This window comes from Seriola lalandi, unplaced genomic scaffold (assembly GCF_002814215.2).
Source record: "Seriola lalandi dorsalis isolate HSWRI2012SDOR001 ecotype SW California unplaced genomic scaffold, Sedor1 jcf7180002054934, whole genome shotgun sequence".
Lineage (NCBI taxonomy): Eukaryota > Metazoa > Chordata > Actinopteri > Carangiformes > Carangidae > Seriola > Seriola lalandi.
In genome coordinates this window covers 403,702-424,508 of record NW_019525486.1, presented here as the reverse complement: position 1 = coordinate 424,508, position 20,807 = coordinate 403,702, and the positions used below count along the sequence as shown (strand labels likewise).

Sequence of the window (20,807 nt, the reverse complement as noted above, 5' to 3'; positions counted from 1 at the left end):
TTTCTAGCCATTTTTAAAGCCCCTCTGTGCTGAATATTTCCATGACTGTAAGTGACTCTCATGGTGTGCATTGCTGTGTCTATCAATACTACCACTAGGTGTCTCCAAAGCATGAAAGTTAGAAATTTCTGGAAGATACAGTGATACAGAAACAAACCAAAACATATGTAGCACCTTTAACCTCCTAAGACCCGAACTGTTGCATGGCGTGCATTTTTAATTTCTCTTTGCTATTAAGGCTGATTGGGACCTGAGAAAAATGATGTCCACATATGAGGACATTAGTTTTAAATTTCGATTACTGAGTGGCAGTATAATATCCTCATATGTGGTCACCAGGCCCTTGTTGAGAAAAAGTTAGTATTGTGGTCTAGAGAACCCAAAATGTGAGGTCCACATATGTGGACGCCAGGTCCTAGGAGGTTAAGATGGGATCAGTTGACATTAACTCTGCAACAAGTCATTTTTTTAGTTAAAAGGAGATGTTTCTCTTTTATTTGCCACTGGTGCACCTCAACAAAACACTGACCAATTTACTAATCAGCCACATTCAGAATAGACCACTGACTCAAAATTGTAGGTGATTACAGTAAAGTCTGGCGTAATCTTTCACAACCAATACTAAAACTGGCTGGTAGATAGTTATTAAAGGGCCACTTCACCAATTTAACATGTTTACTGTTTTCAGCCTATGAAAACAATCATATAAACTTTTAAACTTTATAAACAGGAATGGACTTTGAACCAAGTCCCTAAAGTTTATGAAGTGCAATATTTAATTATGGGAGTATCCCTTTAGCCCTGCTGTAATTGACAAAGAGATGGATGTAGAGCAGAAGAAAACGCCATCGTCTCGTCCGTGCAGTGCTCTTGAGTTACGCTGAGGGGATTTTCTGTCGGTGCTGCTTCTCCTCATGCCTGCAGAAGCTGTCCCACCAGGGCGGGGCTCCTCTCCCGGATCAGGGCTGAAGTGATCTCAGCGACCCTCAACACTGACCTCTCCCAACGCTCGGTGTCCTGAGAGGTGGAGAGAGAGAGAGAGAGAGAGAGAGAGAGGAGGGGGAGGTAATTTGTCGACGAACATAAAATTACAGACAGGCATGATAACAACACACTGCCTCGCTCATTACGTCACCTCAGTAGTGAGATCCTGCAGCAAAAAAACTAAGACTTCCCCGTGGAGGTTCACATTTGTTCACATTTATCTTTTTGTTCCCTTGTCACGACTGTTGGAGTCATCCAAATGTTTGTACAAGCGCTTCACTTTATGGGCCTGCCAGCAGCATCCAGTTAGCATTAGCAGCCGGTTCAAACCAGCGGTAAACAAAGTTAAACCATACCCATGTTGTTTCACTTCAAGTGATGGCAAAAGTAACTGAGGGACCTGTTAGGAGGGAGTTACAACACCAGTGGTTTGGAGCATCAACTCACAAACTATGAAAAGGGAAGTCTGTGATTTTATAAATTTAGCATTAGCTTTTAAAAAAAAAAATGACCGAAACTCATAAAAGCATCCCGGATGCTCCTTTCATGTCCTCACCTCCTGACCCCTGCAGTGTGAGGTCAAACAACCACTGTACGAGTTGGACGGCAATCTGAATCTACCGCATTTAATCTGACTGCAAGAATAACTAATTCTGGAGGAGGATTTTCGTGACTCCCATGTTATGTTACAGCTTGTTCAATCAACATACGGAAGCAATTTTCCAAAGGAGGGGAAAGAAAAATGCCACAGAATTGAGGCACTTTAACTTTCTTTTTCTTTTTTTTCCCCACAAATTTGTGTTAATGTCAAGAACTCTGAAGCCTGTGAACCAATGAGGCCTACTTTGAGATTTATGGTGCATGATATTAGACAGATCTACGCTAAACCACACGTTAAGACAAAAGGAGACCATACACTCTCTCAGTCGCTCAGTCTGTTTTTTCTTTAAGTCAAGCTCCACTGTTGTGGTTGTTTTGCTGTCGTGATTCCTCTCTTCTGTATCTCTTTCTTCTTTTTTCCTCCACAAACCGCCTGCACAATGCACTTTTAATGGTTTTCACTCCCCTGACTTCATTCTCTCGGCTACACAGTGACTCCCTACTTTGATTTAGTTTCTTGATGAGGCCTGAGAATGACCTGCTTTCCATCTTTCAAAGGCCCCACAGTTCAAGGAGCTTTTGCTTTGTTTTAACCACCAGCTTGTTCCTCACATAGATTTATGCTTCATGCTCTACCTGGACTTTTTCATAAATGGGTCGTGGACTTTAATAAGGCTTTTGACAAAGCGTTTGATGTAGCAGCATAAAGGGGAACACATAAAAAAGATTTTCATTTCTTGTACAGTGTATACAAGTGAAAACACACAGAAGAGAAAAAAGAAAGGCCTGGGATAGACTTTGGTTCATGCACTGGAAACTGTAAATATCACACTTTTATTCACTCTAGCTCTGTGTGTCAAGCTTTCTCTTCTTATACGCCACATAGCAGTTTTACATTGACAACAGCGGCAGATTTACCATCAAAATTCATTGTAATTTTAAAACAAACATCTCAGGCAGAAGTAAACAAAAACAGGTTTCTGTTCTCTCACCGATGACCGTCAATGTTGCCGACTAAAATGACAACTGTCGCTGCCTCCAACCGACTCCTCATGTTTCCACGTCACTAGATTTAAAACCAGGACCCCATGAAAACAGTCATAAATACACACTTGATCTCCAAATGAATGATATCGTGCTGAGAGACTGAGGCTAAAAATAACAGATACTAGGCAAAAAGTCAGTATCCGCACCTGTTGATGATCAATGTAGAACAGCACTGTCCATATATTACAGTGTGAAGCTTCAACCTTGCTTGGCTTACTTATTTTCACTGTTTGTACTGAACGTTGTGTTTTCTCTTTTAACGTTACGAGTGCGAGTGTTTGGCAGATGTAACGCATACTGTGTAACGCTGGCTGAGGCTGCAGGAGTGTAAACTTCTCTGAATCCAATTAAGAGCAGGACAGAGCTGCTAACGTTAGCCTATCATCAACAGCATCCAGGTATACAGTGGTTAAAGACTACAACACGAAATGAATGCATTAGTTACGACTATGTGCTGCTTGGCCCTGGAAGTAATGCCAGGTTACTCTTGTGGACAGTTATCTACAGTTGGGAAGCTACAATTGGACGATTGCTGTTTGTGGGAAGTGTTTAGCAAATGGAGGGTCCGGGATTTCGGCGGGATTGTGAATACCAAGTCGGATGGTACAAGAATCTAAATCATTCCGAAGTTCAGAGGGGTTGGAAATAATTCAGCAGTTCAGTCAAATCATCCACCACGTCGGAGATAAACAAAAAGTTTAGTTTAGAGAGCAGGCTCTTGAAATGTCAGTAAATAGTCTGTGGTTAGCAGAGTAGATCAAAGCTGCTGCAGGAAGTCGTTCTGTAAACTGTGATGGTTTTTCAGATAATCCTGAGTTTTGTTGGAAACCTGGCTGCTTGTCTTGTCCCATTTGACTTCTTTTTAGTGATGTTGCCCTACTCCCAGATGTCAACCAAGCAGCAACCACCAGGGCTGAACAATAAAGCCCACACGCAAGTGCCAAAAGCAGTTCTATGATTGGCCACTAGAGTCTGGCTCCAAGAGTGAGTCAGTCCCCATAGACTCCCATGTTAAAATGGTCAACTTTACAGCAGAAATAAACACGTTTACGGCCTGCTAAAAAGTTTTGGTCTCTACAGCTACTTTCCTCATTCATGACAACTATACAGGGGGTGAATTTTAAATAACTCACCTGTTTAAATTTTATTAAAACTTAAATTTATGCAGAATTCAAGGCGTGGCCGCTTTGAGTGACAGGTAGGTGAGCGTGTCCACCACAAACAGGCTTTCACTGAAGTCTCGGCTCAACACACGCCCCACCTCTTTGCCCATTTGGATGAGCTGGGAGTTAGGGGAGGAGTCAGGCACTGCCAAGATGGCGACGGAGGACCAGCTTGCTCCGAGCTTCAAACCCGCTCTTCAGAAACCTATGGGTGACGTCACAGAGGCTACAGCCATCTTTATTTACGGTCTATGACCTCAAAGGCAGACCTTTTTCACAGTAGTCCGTTTTAGCAGGAAAAGCATAGGTGTGACTAATGACATTAACGATGGCCCCGTTCCATTCGGGCGTTCCAGTGTAAGTCTTGACAGTGAACTGCGCCACATAACTGGAATGCAGCCTTTCATTAACGTCATTAGTTCCACTTGTGCTTTTCCTGCTTTGAGATGTCAAAGCGTCTGCTGTTAAAAATGCCTATTACTTTGGCAACTACAATGTCATCAAAACATCAAAAAACCAACGCCAAAACCTATAATAATTACATCCAAGTTGTAATAAACCGTAATTATCCTTTAAAACAGGATTGGATCTGACGCGTATTATTTCACCAGAAAAACACCAACCAATGTGACACTCTCTCTCTTTTGGGTCCACAACCGATTTTATCAGCCAGCTCTCAAAAGGCAGGTTTTCTTAGAGTGGAATAAAATCATTTAAGACGGCTTAAGAAGGCTTTTCACAAAGCTTTTAATGTTCTAATATCCACAGACAGGAAAATAAAAAATGATTAAAACTATATCCCTCTAAAATGACAAAAATATCCATGATTTGTGAACTTCAGCTCTGGCTTCCAAACGCATTTCGCTTCTCAACTATGTGTCAGCAGTTTAACACATTTGGAGCCGAGTGTAGGATCAACAGGAGGAAAATAATCTCCCTTTCACTCGGGCCTTTCTCGATCACGCAGCCGAACTCCGCTGACCAGCTTCCGAGAGCCCAGTTTGTGCGGGGGATTGGACGGTAAGATGACGAGGTGTGAGAGCGATGCGCGTGGAATCGGGCCTGACCGTGGTTAATGGGAGCGAGAGACCTGGGATCCAGAACTCCCGGAGAACTCGTCCCTAATCAGAACCAGCGGAGGGGGGGGGAGTCAGATGACATGGATTTTCCACACCAACCAACTGAAGGGGGGAACCGAGGCACCCGAGTACACATCAGCCACTCCAGCTTCTCATTGATTAAAGCAACACAAGGGGGTATGAACATTTAAAAAAAAAAAAAATCTAAATATGATAGCTTTGAATGTGATCCAGAGGCATTCAGTGTCTACAATCCTTTCTTAATATGCTTTTATATTTACAATGGGAAAAACCTTTGAAGAATAAAATTAAGTGGATTAAAAGGAAAAAAAGTGAGGCTTTCTTGTTCTTCTTTACGATGTACCCAACTCATTGTTCTGTGGTTTAATCACTACTACGAGTCATGAAGAGGTGGGCCGGCACATCTGTAATCAGTCAACAGAATGCGGCTGATAGCACAACATATCCTCGGGAATAATGCACAGGATTCATCAGTGATCAGTCAGGAGCTCCGAGCGAGTTATCAAAGACTTCTGTTAAATCTGAGTTCATCTTTTCATTGTTTATCAGATCAAAGCATTCTTCTGATTGTTATCTAAAAGCAATTACATCTTCACACGGAAAGTATTTGAGATGTTACATGTGTTTGGAGGAGCTAAAAGGCCGCGGGGATGATAAATGTGATGAGCACGATCATCGACCGATTACCACCCAAGTGCATGGACGGGGACCATGGGAAAGTCACGAGAACTCGCGGGTGTCTCGGGCATATTGAAGACAGCTACAGCTATCAAACCACAGCTAATGACTCTATTATAGAGGTCTGTTTTCTTATAGGCAGAACAAAAAAAAAAAACAGTTAAGTTTGCGCACGAGAAAAATAAGAAAAAGCGAAAAGTCAAATCAAGATCACCAAGGAGGATCAAAGTTTTGTGCCTGTGTAAAAGCCCGAGCGCTGAATTATTTCCACTCCAGATACGCAGCCTTTGAAATATGAATCATGCTTCATAAAACAGCATCATTAAATCAAGTAGTTGCTTGCACAGTGGAACGCAAATACGATTTGAGCTCTTCATTGACTCGTGGCACAGTTTTAAGTAGTCACAACTGCCACTCAGGCTTCAAATGTGGTGGAGAAAAAAAAGCACGACAAAAGGGTAGAGTTACTGAACAGCAACAAACTCTGAGGCTGCACAGACATTTGCATATCTAACTGCTTTCAGGCTGAAACCTATATGACTTCAGTGTGAGGAGCTCAGGGATGAGCTCACAGTTCACCCCAGCAAGTGACGGGACAGAGCTGGTACCTCTCCTGACCCGGGCTCCGTGCGCCGTCGGCGGGGGTGGCGCTCCGCTCAGCTCGTGTCTCCTCTTTCCACTGAGAGTCATCCAGGATGAATAAAGCGCCTCGCTAATGAGCGGCTCACTGGCTCATTGTTACGGGCACGCAAACATTCATGAAAGGGAATACATGTGTTGGGACACACGCATACAAAAGATATAACACATGCACAAACTGTGGAGACACTTCATTGTGCTTAAGTGCACACGCACACACAGAGCGAGAGAGAGAGGTGGAATATGATCCTGGAGGGATTTACATGTCTCCAGATCTTCATCATCATCATCATCATCATCACCATCAGAGCCTGTGTTCTCCAGCGTTGACTGAGAAGGTTTTCCACTGCCTGTGTCCCGGTGTCTACTCCAGCAGAGTGCGGAGATGGAGAGAGCAGTTAGCGAACGCTTGCGGCTGAATATTTCTCTCTGTGGCGGCGCTGAGACAAACAGACATTTGGACAGACATGAGATAAAAACCTGCAGCGACGGCGTAACTGAGCCAGTGAGATGAAAACCACAAGCGAATTAGTCTGATTGATGGATGCTATCTGAGCTAACACGCTCTCCTCACCTGTTTACAATGTGAAGTTAATCTTCACATATTCCAGAGATAGACATTTCGTCAAGTGCCAGAGTCTAAGTGCAGTCAGAAGAAGGATATTTTATTTTATTTTGTTTTACTTTAAAAGGGCCTGTTTTTACGAGATTCACTTTACTATTATTAGACGTGAGGGAACCTCACTTTCCACTTCATAATCATTACCTGCCACAAATGCACACTTAAAGGATTTACCAGCCAAAGGTTTCATCATTTATTCACATTAGTAGAAGGGCGATCACTTGTAATTTATGCCACATTTAAATGTGAAAGCGACACATTTACATTTTTGAAATGCAACACTTTTTTTTGTTTCCACCGACAGCAGAGCTCCTGCTACATCGATTACTGACGCATCCAATCCCTTGGTGGCTTCTATGGCATTTATATAGTTTCTCTTGACAGATTTCATATTTAAAAATAGAGTCTGTCAGCAAACAATATATGAACGGGTATCGAGGGAGAAATACCAGCGAATAGGAGTCATAGATGGAGAGAGTTCAGGGGGCTTTATGCTTCAATTTTTTACTTTTACTTTGTGCAGCAAGGACCCAGATTCCAGTCCAAGAGACAATTCGTATTACAGAACTAAGTGACAGCACTGTTTTCATACATAAACAATGCAATATATAATCATATGACCGGGCAGGAGCTAAAAGCAAAATGTTCTCAATCGCTCCCATGTGTATGAATTCGCAAACACATGCAACGGCCTTGTTATTCCAAACTGTGACCACAGGTTTATGGAATGGAACTTCAATCATTAGCTTCTATTTTTGCTTACTGTTTCAAGGGGAGGATTTTGACAAGCCATGAGGTGACAGGTCTTTGAAACACAGAGCGGGGGGGGAGCATCAGCAGACCACACAATAAGCAAATCCTCAAACTCTCTCTACTCTTAAATGCCACAGATGCAATCAACCTTTTCCATCTGAGAGCAGAGCACAGCAGCACTCCTACCACACAAGAAGGACCTGCTTTGAAGCTCAAAGGTTTCAGGTAATTAGGACCTTCAACGGTGACAATTTGCACGTCTCTGTCATACATGAGATCCCCAGCCCCGAGGATTACTGCTGCTGCCGCTGCCGCTGCCGAGGGCTTCCACTTCTGTTCCCTTCATGAAATGCCAAGAGTGCTTGGGTCCTAATTGAAAAACAGCCTATGGAAAAGCTTGGCGCTGAGCCTGAGCCAGGAGAACTGGGAAGGAGTTGTTAGAGTCACACCAGCTACGATAACCGAAGTGGCCAAGAACATTTAGAAAGTTTTTATCGCCTCTTTTTTTAAAAATCATTTTACTATCACGCATGTTTCCCTGTGATATCAGGGTGCTACGATACTAATAGCGCCAGAATCCACTTGAGGGCAGTATCATTACTAGCTTTAAGATCCAGACAGCAATCCCCACTATGGGAGTCTTTAAAGCTTCAACCACCACCTAACATGAACTTCACTGAGCATTACTCTAACTTCTGCTCTTAAATAGATGAAGTAATTTCTCGGAAAAAAATTTCTCCCCAAATGACCCAGCGTGTTGAATCCCAGCGATACAATGCAGCTAAAAAACACCCAGCGCTTTGGTCTGAGAGAGGATAGTGTTTCAGGGCTTCTGACAGCTTGTCCCTGGGTGGGTATTGTGGTCCTGCCGCCCTCCCTCCCCTCCGTGTATCATTGAAGACAGGCAGTAGCTAGGGGCTAAACTGAGAAGAGAGAAGGGGGTAACAGGTCCAATTACTCCAAAGTCCAAAAGTCTGATTAGAGCCCCAAGTTTTACAGCGCTAAGGCCCAGTAGAGACTCATATGATCTAATGAACAATGGTGGCAGATTGAGTAAAATCTTTTAGTAGAAGTAGAAACACCACAGTGGGGAAAAAACACAATTACAATAAAAGACCTGCCCGTTTTTATTTCCCCTTAAGTTTCTTTAAAGTTGGAAAATCCTGTTATTCCACATGGTCTAGTATCATATATATTCTGTGTCAGCTTGTTCCAGCTCTTTATGGAAGCTGCATAATATTTACACTGAATGAAATATTCAAACCAAAGACTCCATGTTTATATGGCTGGAAATATTCTAGAGGTCTCGTGCATCGTTTTATACTCATATACTCATTCTCCCTGAAATTCAGTCTGACATGTTTGGTATCTTTGGAAACTTTGGGTTCTCCACTAAAAAATGAAATAAAGATTTGTGGGTTTGAATAATGTTTGGCTGCACAGCGTGAGTTTGTAATGACCGAACCACAGGCTGGTCAATGGGATTACAAAAAGTAGAAGTAAACAAGAGTTAGCAGCAAAATATCCACAAGTATCACGAGTAAAATACAAATTGTGAGGAAAAGTGTTGAAGTGCAGAATTCCTGTCAGATGGAAACCTTTATTCATTTACAGCTCTGATGATTTTAATGCTTTTAGATCAGTTCAAGAAGGAAGGAATTAAGCAAGAACACGAAAAAATACCTAAACATTGTTAAACTTTAATTGCTGCTCAATGAAAACCTTTATTTGTTTCCAGTTTTAGAGACTCAGACTTGTTTTGTTTGATCAACAATCCAAAATATGAGTCCAGTATCATAGAAGACTAAGAAAACCAACAAACCTTCACATTAAAAGCTCCAAAATAGCAACACTTTTGGCATTTTGTTCTTAAAAACGACTTAAATCAACAATCTAAATTACTGCAGATTAATTTTCTGTCAATCAATTAACTGACTACTTGCTTTAGCTCTGGTTATATTCACTTTAATACAGTATATCAGCAACCAATCACAGGAACATTTACAGATTCTTTTTTAAACAATATTTATTACTGTATGTGATTCACTCAGTTTGTGCCTGACAAATTCTCCCCGTTCCGTATGGATCTTAAATTTTCCCTAACTTCAGGATTAACCTCAGAATCAAGTCTGTACTTGTTATCAATGCTCGGTTTTTAGTTTACGTTTGTACACGTTTGGGAGCTATAGACAGAGGGCAAGGTGGTGCAGTTTATCTCATGAATTATCCTTATCCTTCCTTATCATTTACCAAGAACTGATGTTGAAGAAGCACTTAAACCCATTAGTAAGAGAAGCAACATGGCGAGGGGAAAATACTTCACTAAAAGCAAAATGTTTTTTGCATTGTGTAAATACTTCCCCACTCATGCTGACATATCTGGTTATCTTTGGAAACTTCTAACCCCTAACTGACACAGTCATTGGTGGGATCGAGGAAGCAGAGGCGAACAAGAATCAGGAGAAAAACATACTCAAATATCAGAAAAGTACTAACTGAAGAAAAGTGCAAAAGTTTAGCTTTCTATTTTGGGAGGACTTTCAAGTTTTCAGATCAGTTCAAGAAACAAGATGGAAGATATTGTGAAAGTATTAGAAGGTTAAATGGTTGGTTTATCATTTCTAATACCAAGATGTGGAATTCAATCATGAGATTCCTCTGATGTGCTCTTTTTATAGCTTGAAGAAACCCACAGTTCTCCTCATGCTGTTTATACTTAAAGAGGTCAAGGGCTGCATGTGGTTTAGGTCTTTTTGAAACTTTAGGTTTTCTGTGTCTTAGGACATATACACAAGTAGCAGACGTGTATGTACAGTGTATCTCATGGGTGTTTACTATTGGTTGTAATCATAAGCCGATATTTAATCGACCAATCTATTCCTTTGCCCCTTGTTCATTGTTTTATAAAAGGTTATTCTGATTCTGCCAACTTTGTCTAAGCCTTCTCCCCTTATTGATCAATGATAATCTTTTTATTGGGTTGATCAGTGTCTGTGCTTTTATTTCTGTGTCTGTGTCTATTGATTTAACAGAGAAATCCATGACAAAATTAAGAGACAACATGTGGATGGAATAAAGAAGGAAATAGGAATAGAGGAAAGACAAGTATTGTACACAAAGTTCTGTACTTAGTTACTCTCTCAGTTCTTCTTAAAAGTGCTAATTGTGAAGAAGAGTAGCTACAGTTTAGTTTTGCTGTTAGGTGAAAACCTCTATCTCTAATTTAAGATCAACTGAAAGGAGAAAGAAAGGAAAAAAGGAAAGAAAGGGGGGAAAAAGGGAAATTATATGTGGTCAGAAAGAAGGAAAGAAGTAGAGTATACATCAAAATTGCACTTAAGTACAGTGCTTCAGTGCTTTCCACCTATGACAATGAGCTGGATACCGACTGAAGAACAGTAAAAGAGCAGATGATACATCAATGACCTGCTGAGATGAAATGAATCAAAGACGACCAATCATCCCGCCAAACTTTACTCAGGAGCTTTAGCTACACTGAAGTCCACAGAGAAGAGAGAAAACCTCCACACACACTCAGATCCAGCCAGTTTTAATATTTACTGCTGAGCTCTGGGTCTAAACAACCTTCAGAGTGTACATCACGCTTACACCAAAAGTTCAGCCATAAATATAAAAAATCTGCTCGGATCCAAGCTGAGAGACTGAGAGCTTGAGTTGACAGAGATGACAAGGACATAAGCATTATTTCGTACTTCTTACAGATGAAGCGTTTCCAGGGAGAATGTGTTTTATTGAATTTCGCCGAGGTATTTAGTGTCGCTGCCTGAATGTCTGTATTTTAGATACCCGTGTCGTTCCCACTCTGCCTCACTTCATCTGAAAGGGATCGTAATGTAGGAAAATGAATAAGTCTGTATCCCACCCTACTTTTGTGCGACTGAGTTCCCCTCAGACTTTCCAGCCATAGAAAAGGCAAACTTTTGTACTGATAACTGCTTTTCAGAAGCCACTGAGAGAACAATTGTTGCCACACAGTCCTTTCACGGTACACTGGTAAAGCTCTTTCAACACAGGTTTCCAAAATATCCTGTCTAGGGGCGTCCATTGGGCAAACACAGCAGTTTGTTAGTCACGTCTAATGTACGACTGCTAAACCCAGCTAAGAATGGGACACCGAGGGGGTCTGTATTTCCAATGGATCCCTTCACTAGGACCTTTTTCAACAAGCTCTGGTGAGAGACGACTTTGTTTGAATTAAACTCACCGAAAGACATACCTCAAAACAGTAAGCAGAACAATGGATCCTTAGTTGAGGAGGTATGAAAGCATGAAAGCATGGGTGGGATTTATGAACTGGGACATACCAAATCCCACATGTGGTGAGAGAGACCCACAAGCACACACACACACACCCTCCACGGATGCCTCATTTACTTATCACACTGTATCATTTACAGAAAACCAGAGAAGCCAAATCCAGTCTATATCCCAGGCCATCTGAGGTCAGCTGCAGGTGCAGGAACATTTCACAAAACAAGACATTTATTACAAACTGGGTTTTCAGCAGCGCACATCCTGGCCAAGGCTCAGTGCCCTCACTTCTATCCTTAATACAAGCATGAGATTGTAATCGTAGTAGGCCGTAAGTCAAACATATAAACATAGGTGCAACACAGTGTTTTTGTACTGCTGTCAAAATAACGGTGTACCGCAGACTAAACATCAGGAGGATATAGCCGGCCGTGTGGCTTGACAGATGTAGTGTGAGAACGCGAAAGGGGTCGCGACAGGAAAGTGGTGAGAAAAATCATTTTTACACGACTCTTCATGAGAAAGCTCCAGGACTGTATGATTCATTTCAGGACATTAAATACAAAAACCAAATTTAACTTCTCGAATCCTACCTTGAAATTCCATCAGAGCAGGAAATTTGACTTTAGCGCTGGAGCCTGAATCCCAATACCCACATTTTTTTAACCAGCCGACCGAACATTCAAACTGCTGGGGAAGACCTCCAGAAAAACTGGGTCGGTCATTACCTCCACTAAAGTCATGCTTTAAGTCTCATTCGGTGCTTTATAGTTTTCCGAAAGATTGCAGAAAGTTGGGTCATGACCCAATGAAGAAAAGGCTGATTTAAGGTTGTGCCTTAAGGAGTTATAGCTGTAGCTACAGCAGATGTATGTGTAGCCTCTGAATCTAAAGCTGCTGTAGATGAAATTTGCCTCTTCGACTGCAATTCAGGGCTACTGCAGCTACAGAGATACAACATGGGGTCCCAAGAGATGGAAATGGTTACAAGTTTCCGGCCAGTGGAGTTTGTTGATAGTGAAGACAACATGAAGGAAGATGAAGAAAAGCTATCTTCTCCTTTTTAGTAGCATTAAGTGGAGTGAAACAGTTACTGTGGTTAAGATGATTAGGCAATCCCCAGTCACGTATGATACGTGTAGTGCTGCTGGCGCGGTGTCAGTACATGAAAACTGACACTCAACTGTAAATCAAAGTGAGCGCTGTTGGTGTCTTTGTGGAAAGCAAAATTTTGGCTCAATGATTACGGTTTGAACTCAATAGCTCTACCATGTGGTCACTTTGCTTTTTCTTTGTATCTTCTTAGCTGTGCAAATTTCATCCAATCTTCAACAAATTTTTAAAAATAACATATTTTTCATTAGTTCCAAAACAAGTTATTCTTGTGTTTTCTTTCAATAATTGTTAAATTCTTGCAGGGAAGAAGTTTGAAGCCACATGCACAAATCAAGAGTGACAAAGTTGATGTCATTTTGCTTAGAGGTGGAGCAACAGTAACAAAAATGGCCATAACTCTGGTCATGACTCTGAATCATTTTGAAATTTTGCACAAGACATGTTTGTTCAAAGCTCTAATATTCCCGTAAAAGATTTAGGTATTTTCCAAAAATCATGGCCAGCATCAGATAATCAGCAGATCATCTTTGAAAAAGGATCCAGATCAAGATTATCTTATTATGATCTTTAAAATATTTTCTGCTATTAAAAATAAAAATTCTGATTCCTCTGCCTTGGCAGAGATATACAATATGCCCTCTGGGTGCTTACTAGTTCACCAAAGTGACTGGAAAAGCAGATAAATGTACCAGCATAGGCTGATGTTTTACCAGCATTTTGGGGCATCAGGTCATCCACCAAACCCAGCCAGAAAATAAAATCACTAGCAGAGCAGGAGGGTGAAAGCCACAAAAACAAACTTTGATGAGGCCTGTTGAATGAAAGCATAATCTCTACGGAGCTGTGCTCTCCTAAGACCTGACTGAAGAGCCGAGAGAAAACTCAAACCAGGACTACTGTGGGTGGTCAGAAACGGCTCAAAACCAAGTGGCAAAACAATCATACACGTATGTTTTGACCTCAGTCTGTTTGATTGAATGTTTACAAACTAATTGTGAAGAGATGGCTCACAATAATCCCGCCTAAGAACATACCATCTGTTTGTAAAACTAATTCTCTCTTGGAATGTCATTTCCAAATTGTCTGCAAGAGTCTGAGTCAAGTAACATCAGCCCAAACAGTGTGCTTGCTGGTCTTTTTAATCTAAGAAATCAAAGCTGAGTAAACACCGCTTTGGTATGTCTAATTCCTTGAGCCAAACTCCGGCGGTCAAGTTTCACACATGCCGACACACATCTGGAGCACTCTCGGCATGGAAGATCAGGCTTGATATCCTGCACATGTTGCGGCAGTGCGAGTCTCTCCCAAGGCTCTGACCCTCACACTCTTCAAATACATCACTGAGGAGGGGAGAGATCCTCGGGCTTCTGTCTGTATGGAGATGTCAGGATTCCACAGAGGGAGCCAAGTGCTCTCATCCACATTTCCACGGGGATCTTAGATAAAGTTTAAAGACATAATCGTCTGAACAAAGACAAGTACTTAGGCAAACAGCAGGGGAAAAACTGTGCGGAGGGCCAGGGTGGATTTTGGACTTTTATTCTGATGCTAAGTGCAGTGGATCAAGGACAAGAACAAGGAGACTCGCCAGATCTGTGAGAGACGTTGTTTGGGTAACCAAGAACAGTTTCACGAGATGCCACGTCATTTCTTATCTGTGCTGCTTTCTGCAATGTTTGGTTTAGCTTATCTAATGCGTCAGTTAAAGATAAAATACGTATCTTTATAATATTTCTTAGTTGAAATAACATATCTTGATTGGGATTGGTGGTGTCAAAGGCCTCAATGACCCAGACTCATTGAACGGCTTGGCAGCAGTGCAGAGATCTTCCCCTCCAGAGATTCTGACCGAGCCTCGCCCTTCTAACCAATAAGAGAAGGCCCAATTCAGGGTTGGGAGCTCACGGCTGTCAATCAATACATACAGTAAACGAGCTGCTGGTCTACAAGCTGTCTTTAAACGAAGATGTCGCTATAGCTGACTACCGATTCCTGCATTAGCTTAGACAGCAAACACGACGAGGATGTCAGTGAAGGGCAGAGTGTGACAGATAAAGTGGAGGGAGGGAGGGATGGGAGGAGCCGAGTGGTTTGCACAAGCTCGATTTCCAGAACTTGCAGATTGTAGCTTTAAGTTTGTGTTTTTTACTCCTTAGCTGTCAGTCGAACTTGACTGGACAACTCCTCATCTTTATGAACTGGAAACGAGGATAGACTCTCAGGGTACATTAAAGCCTCCGATGCCCTTTCATCACAGAAAATATAACACCAGTCACTCATTCATCCGAGGACAATTGTTGGATTTGCCAGGAGAAAGGTCGGGAGTGTGCTGAGGCAGCAGAGACAGCAGCCGTCCCTGATCTCCCTTGACCCCGCCAGGGTGCAAATACATAGGTGTCACAGCAAGAGCTTCAGTGGCTTGTGTAGGGTTTCATCCGTCTGCTTTGTGGCACCTAAACTAAAGGATAAGCTGCGTACGTCGCCTGACAGATGTAGTGTGAGAGTAAGTGTGGACAAAAGACCTCTGGAGAAATCATTTGCCCTTGGCGCCTTATTTAGCGAATTCTCCAGGAGTGTGTAATTCCTTTAGAAAGCATTAACTAAAGGAGCAGGGTTTAGTTATGGAACCTTGCAGGGAAACCTGACTGTTAATGACTTTATTAACTTTGGCTCACTTTGAGTCTCTGGGGACGGCAACATCAGTCAGTCACTCGACCCACTTTGGTCTAGACCGAATATCTCAACAATTATCAAATGACTCGCAGTGAAACCTTGCACAATCATTCAGGGTTCCCAGATGATGAAGCCTAATGACTCTGGTGGTCCCCTGACTTTTCCTCTAGCATCACCATGAGGTTTTGTGGGAAATCTCTCAACAACTACCAGGTGGATTACAATGAACAATCGCTCTTGTGATCCCTAAACGCCTCATCTAGAACCATCACCAGGTCAAAATTTATTTTGTCAAATACTTTAGTGGTGAACAAATACCGACAAAACGAATGTGATTCCAAACAGCCCAAGCAGTTCATTGTGTAAGCATTATAACTGCTAAACATCAGCATGTTAGCATTGTCAATGAAAGCAAGTTAGCATTTGTAGCTCAAAGCACCATTGTGTCCAAGTACAGTAGCATGGCTGTATTCTCTTAGTCTTTTTTTAAACATATAATCACATTTAGAGCTGAAACAATTAGTCAATTAATGGATTCATCGATCACCAAGTAATTTATCTACAACTATATTGACAGTCAATTAATCGTATTTTCAATCAAAGATATTCAAACATTCGTCGACTGCAGTTTATCCAATGTCTCAGATTTTCAGTTTTTCCTGTTTTATTTCTTTGTAAACTGAATAGATGTGAGTTTGAGACTGTTGGTCGGACAAAACAAGCAACTGGAGACTCACATCCGTCCGCAATTCTCTAACATTTTATAGACTAAGTGTTTTATCAATTAATTGAGAAAATAATCATTAGTTGTCGCCCTAATCATACTCTTTAATTCACTATTTCCCAAACTTTTTGGCTTAAAATGAATCTGTGTCTACTTGGGACCCTTCATTACAAGTTGCATATATCTGCGAGTTGTGAGCAGTTATACTAAAGGGTGATTTGTTGTTTTTTTTAATCCCCAAAACAGATTGATTTCTTTTAATTTTTCTCTTTCCTATCCCATTAAAATCAAACGTCCTGAAGGTTTATAAAGGGACCCCAGGTTGATAGGAGTAAGTTTTTTGTGGCTCACTGCTTGTAGAGAAAGTAAACTTATTTGCCACAGCTTTTTGCACAACTTCACCAACTTTGTTTCCTTTCATGCATCACTGTGCCTCCCCATGAAGACCAGTCGTTTATTCAAGTGTGAGATTTAACCTGTGAAAAGTCAGGAGTGTGCTGAAGCCGCAGAGACCGCAGTTGTCCCTGATCTCCCTTGACCCCGGCGAGGGTACAACTCCACGGGTGTCACAGCAAGAGCTTCCATGGGTCGTGTACGGTTTCACCTGTCTGCCTTTCAGACCTAGATCTGAACAGGCTGGGGAGAATACACCTATAGAGTCCTCTCCTTTTCTTCCTCCATCCCCTCCCTCCTCTCCTTTCTCTCCCTCTCTTTTCTTCCTGGCCGGCTAATCTCTTCTCAGGTTTAGGATTCCCGGTCCGGGCTCTTTGAGGAGGAGGAAATATGGGGTTGGGTAAACATCAGGGCTCTCACTGCAGGGATTACAACACCCATATATCACTGTGACAACTCCCTTTTCAGCGGATGACAAGTCGCCAGGACCCTGTGCGAGGAGGGATCCAATGACACTTCCTATCGCCACAGCAGACACTGATGGTATATACCGTCACCGTTTTCACAACATCGTGTCAGTTTATGAGGATCCGGTGTCTGAATATTCTCAGTCAACATCCTCAGACCGGTTTGAGGTTTTCACACATTACTGCACCTGATGTTTGGCTTGTGGGCATCTTCAGAGAGGCAGCAACACAAACGGAACAGGTCTCTAAAGAAATGCTTTGATCACACGTCCCTTCAGAGAGACGGCTCTCCATTGTCCGTGACTCCGTTTCACTCTCTCCTCTTGACGCGGCGAAGTGGCGCGCATGGCGACACGCCGCTGGATGCTTTGTGCCTCATCGGCTGGGTGTTTGAATAACGTGAAACCAGAGTCAGGCCTCATTTGAGAAAACCCACGTTTTATCCCGATAGACATCACTAAAGGTCTGCGAGGTGGATCATTTTCCCAGCCTCCCCGGGACGAACACAATTCCATGTGCTCATGCATTTAAACTGTCAAAAGGTTAAAATTCAATTAGCCAAATGGCCGATCCTTTCCAAAGCGGTGGGTGCGTCCAACAGTTCCTCAGAGCGATACATAATAAGAGGCGAGGGACACTTTAATGTTCTCCCTGGTTGTTTTTCTCACTGGTGTCCAGTTGACAACAAACACTCATTTCTGAGGATGAAATCATTTAGGGAGGAACAAAAGGCACGCAGAGTTTACGGTGGATTATCTTTAACAATGTTTCGTATGTTTTTTATTAAACCTTGAGTTATCATTAAGTTTGTCAGGCAAGGCGAAGGAACAGTACTGCACTAGGAGACTGGAGATTTGTTTTTGTAAAATGTGGATTTACAACATTTCTAATGACATGCAGCTCTGATTATAATATTGAATTATTGTATAGCAGCATGTTCTGGTGAACGCTTCTCTGGCTGCACAAATATTTTTCTTAGCTTTCATTAAGACACAAAGCCTAACAATAACCCTCAATGATGCCAGTTTAAAACTGACTTAACACATTTCTCATAATATTTACCCACTTCAGTTTCTTTCACAGTGGCTGCCTGATATTTTCACAACTTTTTTTCTTCTTCTTCTTCTCATTTGAAGAATAAGTAGTGATATTAGTGATATTACATCAGCTTGACAACTTTTCCTTTTAAACCTAATCCTGATCTCATTTAATTCGAACTGTGTCCTATAACTTTGGTTTTATCATCCAGCTGTTCTCCTGTTGCAGTTGCAGATTCAGTAGCAAGATTCAGTGCAAGCGCAGGAAGCAGTGGTGTGTTCACACAATGTAAAAGAATGTATGGGTGTGGTTGTCTGAACACAACCTTCTGTAGATCGCCAGACTTTTCATGTCTTAAACTAGGTGATTTTTTCCATAACGACCATGACTTTGAACCTTTCCTAACCTTGACCACATGGCTTCAGTTGTCTACACTTAAAGGAACAGTTTGACAAGGTGCTGCGTTTACATTTCTGTTTGTGCAGGGATTAAACAAACAAGATACGTTGTGTTAATTAGTGATCTTTGGAGGAGTTGGTAGGCGTATTTTTAAACTGTCAGGCTATTGTTCCTCCCTGTTTCCAGAGCAGCTCAGCTTGAGCAGCTGGGAGTGATGCATCTTCCTCAGTGGTGGTGATGAGGGAGAACATCCAGTCATTTTATAAAAACAGTAACAGCGGTCACAGTTCAATCGTTCACAGATTATGGCTCTGGTTTGGCTATTGTGCTTTGTTTCACCAGCAACTGTTGAAAACAGCCTCAGCTATTATATCATACAAACTATTTCCAAAAGAATAACTTAAAAAAGCACCAAAGAAAAATAACTAAACTCTTAATTTAGCTGAAATTTGGAGCTAGATTCAAGATTTTATCTATTCAGCGGTAGTGAGGGTAGTCGGTTCGTTCCATGTTTGACAGCATGATAAACTGAGCCAGAAACCAGAAGACTGGTTTAATATCTCACCGTGATGATGTGGACCAGTGTTATTCTACTCCGTGGTGCAGAAGCTGGTACACACATAAACACACGAAGCCACAAACACAAATAAAGGGAAAAATAGAATCTATTCACAAGCACAAACCTGTATTCAGATGAACAAACACTAATCGATAATGGCTGAAGAGCTCGAGTACACGCTGTAGCTCGTGTCTTATTAACGTGATCAAAGTGAGCTGTTGAATGTGACCGGACGAACACACTGTATGTATGTAGAAAACTGTGGACAGCAGCATGACTGAAACGACTTTAGTCAATATTTGCTTCACTTACAAAGACGTTTTGAGACGTTGTAAAAGGAAAACTTGACCTTTGACCTTTTCTTTGCAAGAAACAACACAACTCGTCAGCCTTCATGTGACCAAACTGAAAATGAAATCATCCTCCGGACGTTTTAGATGGTGAGTTTCATGGCAGAGATGCCTGAGCTGATGATGGAATAACAGCACCGAAAACCATCTCAGGTGTTTTCTATTCAAAGATTGCCTGCTGTCAGGTTTGTTTTTTAATTAAAACCAAAGAACTAAAACAAACTTCATGAACAATAGTCATATATACTGTACGTCTGAGGGAGGAAGTGTTGGCAGGCATCTCCACGAGTACGAATAAGGACATCTGGGCGGAATTATCCTCATTATAACAAAGAGCTAACAGTGATTTATACAAGGCTGCGTTCTGCTGTTCCACTATCTCACAACGATAAGCATTTTATCATGGTGAAACACGCGTTATTGCCCCCCCCCCCCCCCCCCCCCCCGTTCTCTCAGAGGAGCTGAAGCAGGATGACTAATTAACAGCATTAGTCTCCATAATTCAGAGGAAAACCAAATGATGTCCAACATCCGATAGCGGAATCAAACTCACATGTGGGCCGGCAGCATATCGCACGCCGCGCTATCAGGGATACGGAGCATCTCCTTTTCATTAGAGACCGCTGTGACGTCAAGGCCTGACGGCATAACGCCGACTCGCTGACCGCAGAGATTCACGTTTCCTTTTGCGCAGGACTGAATAAAACCCCGACCTGCACAAACATCCGCCTGAGGAGCAGAGGTTTGAGAAGTGATCCAGCTGCCAAGAAGCCTCATCTGTCACACTGCTGCAGTAAGTCTTGGAAATAAATCATACCGGATGTCAAATTTAAGGCCAATAGTGGCATGAATATTCAACATTTGTCTTTGAGTTTGCCCTGCACATCTGGCCTCGGAAGTTATGATTTGACTTGACGGCTCTGGTAGCATGAATCCTGACATTTCTCGCTGTGCAGGATGAATAATTCAACCTTATATAATCCTGTAATTACTGAGCAGTCAGTTATGGATTTCAGGTCAACCGCATCCACCCTGATGACTCCAGTGAGCGCTTGGCCGGGCCTCGCCGAGGATTCCCATGACACACAGCTTAACTGCGGAGGTTTGGCCTGCACGCGCGGCGGTCGAGTTTGCACGGTGCTTTAAACCTAAAGCACCTCTGCATCCTTTTCATCCTGCTGGCGCTGAGTTCAAACAATACTCCGCAACACATGTGGTGGAAGGTGAAAA

At 42.1% G+C, this 20,807-nt stretch overlaps 1 protein-coding gene across 1 annotated transcript in view; it reads right to left on the bottom strand.

Annotated features, from left to right (window-relative positions):
- Positions 1 to 463: 463 nt before the first annotated feature.
- The window catches only part of crppa (CDP-L-ribitol pyrophosphorylase A), a 48,128-nt gene continuing 27,784 nt past the window's right edge, over positions 464 to 20,807 (bottom strand). Inside the window, exon 10 of the mRNA XM_023393384.2 lies at positions 464 to 1,017. Within this exon, the coding sequence (XP_023249152.1) occupies positions 913 to 1,017 (105 nt within the window). The 3' untranslated portion in view covers positions 464 to 912. The remainder of the gene's footprint in view (positions 1,018 to 20,807) is intronic.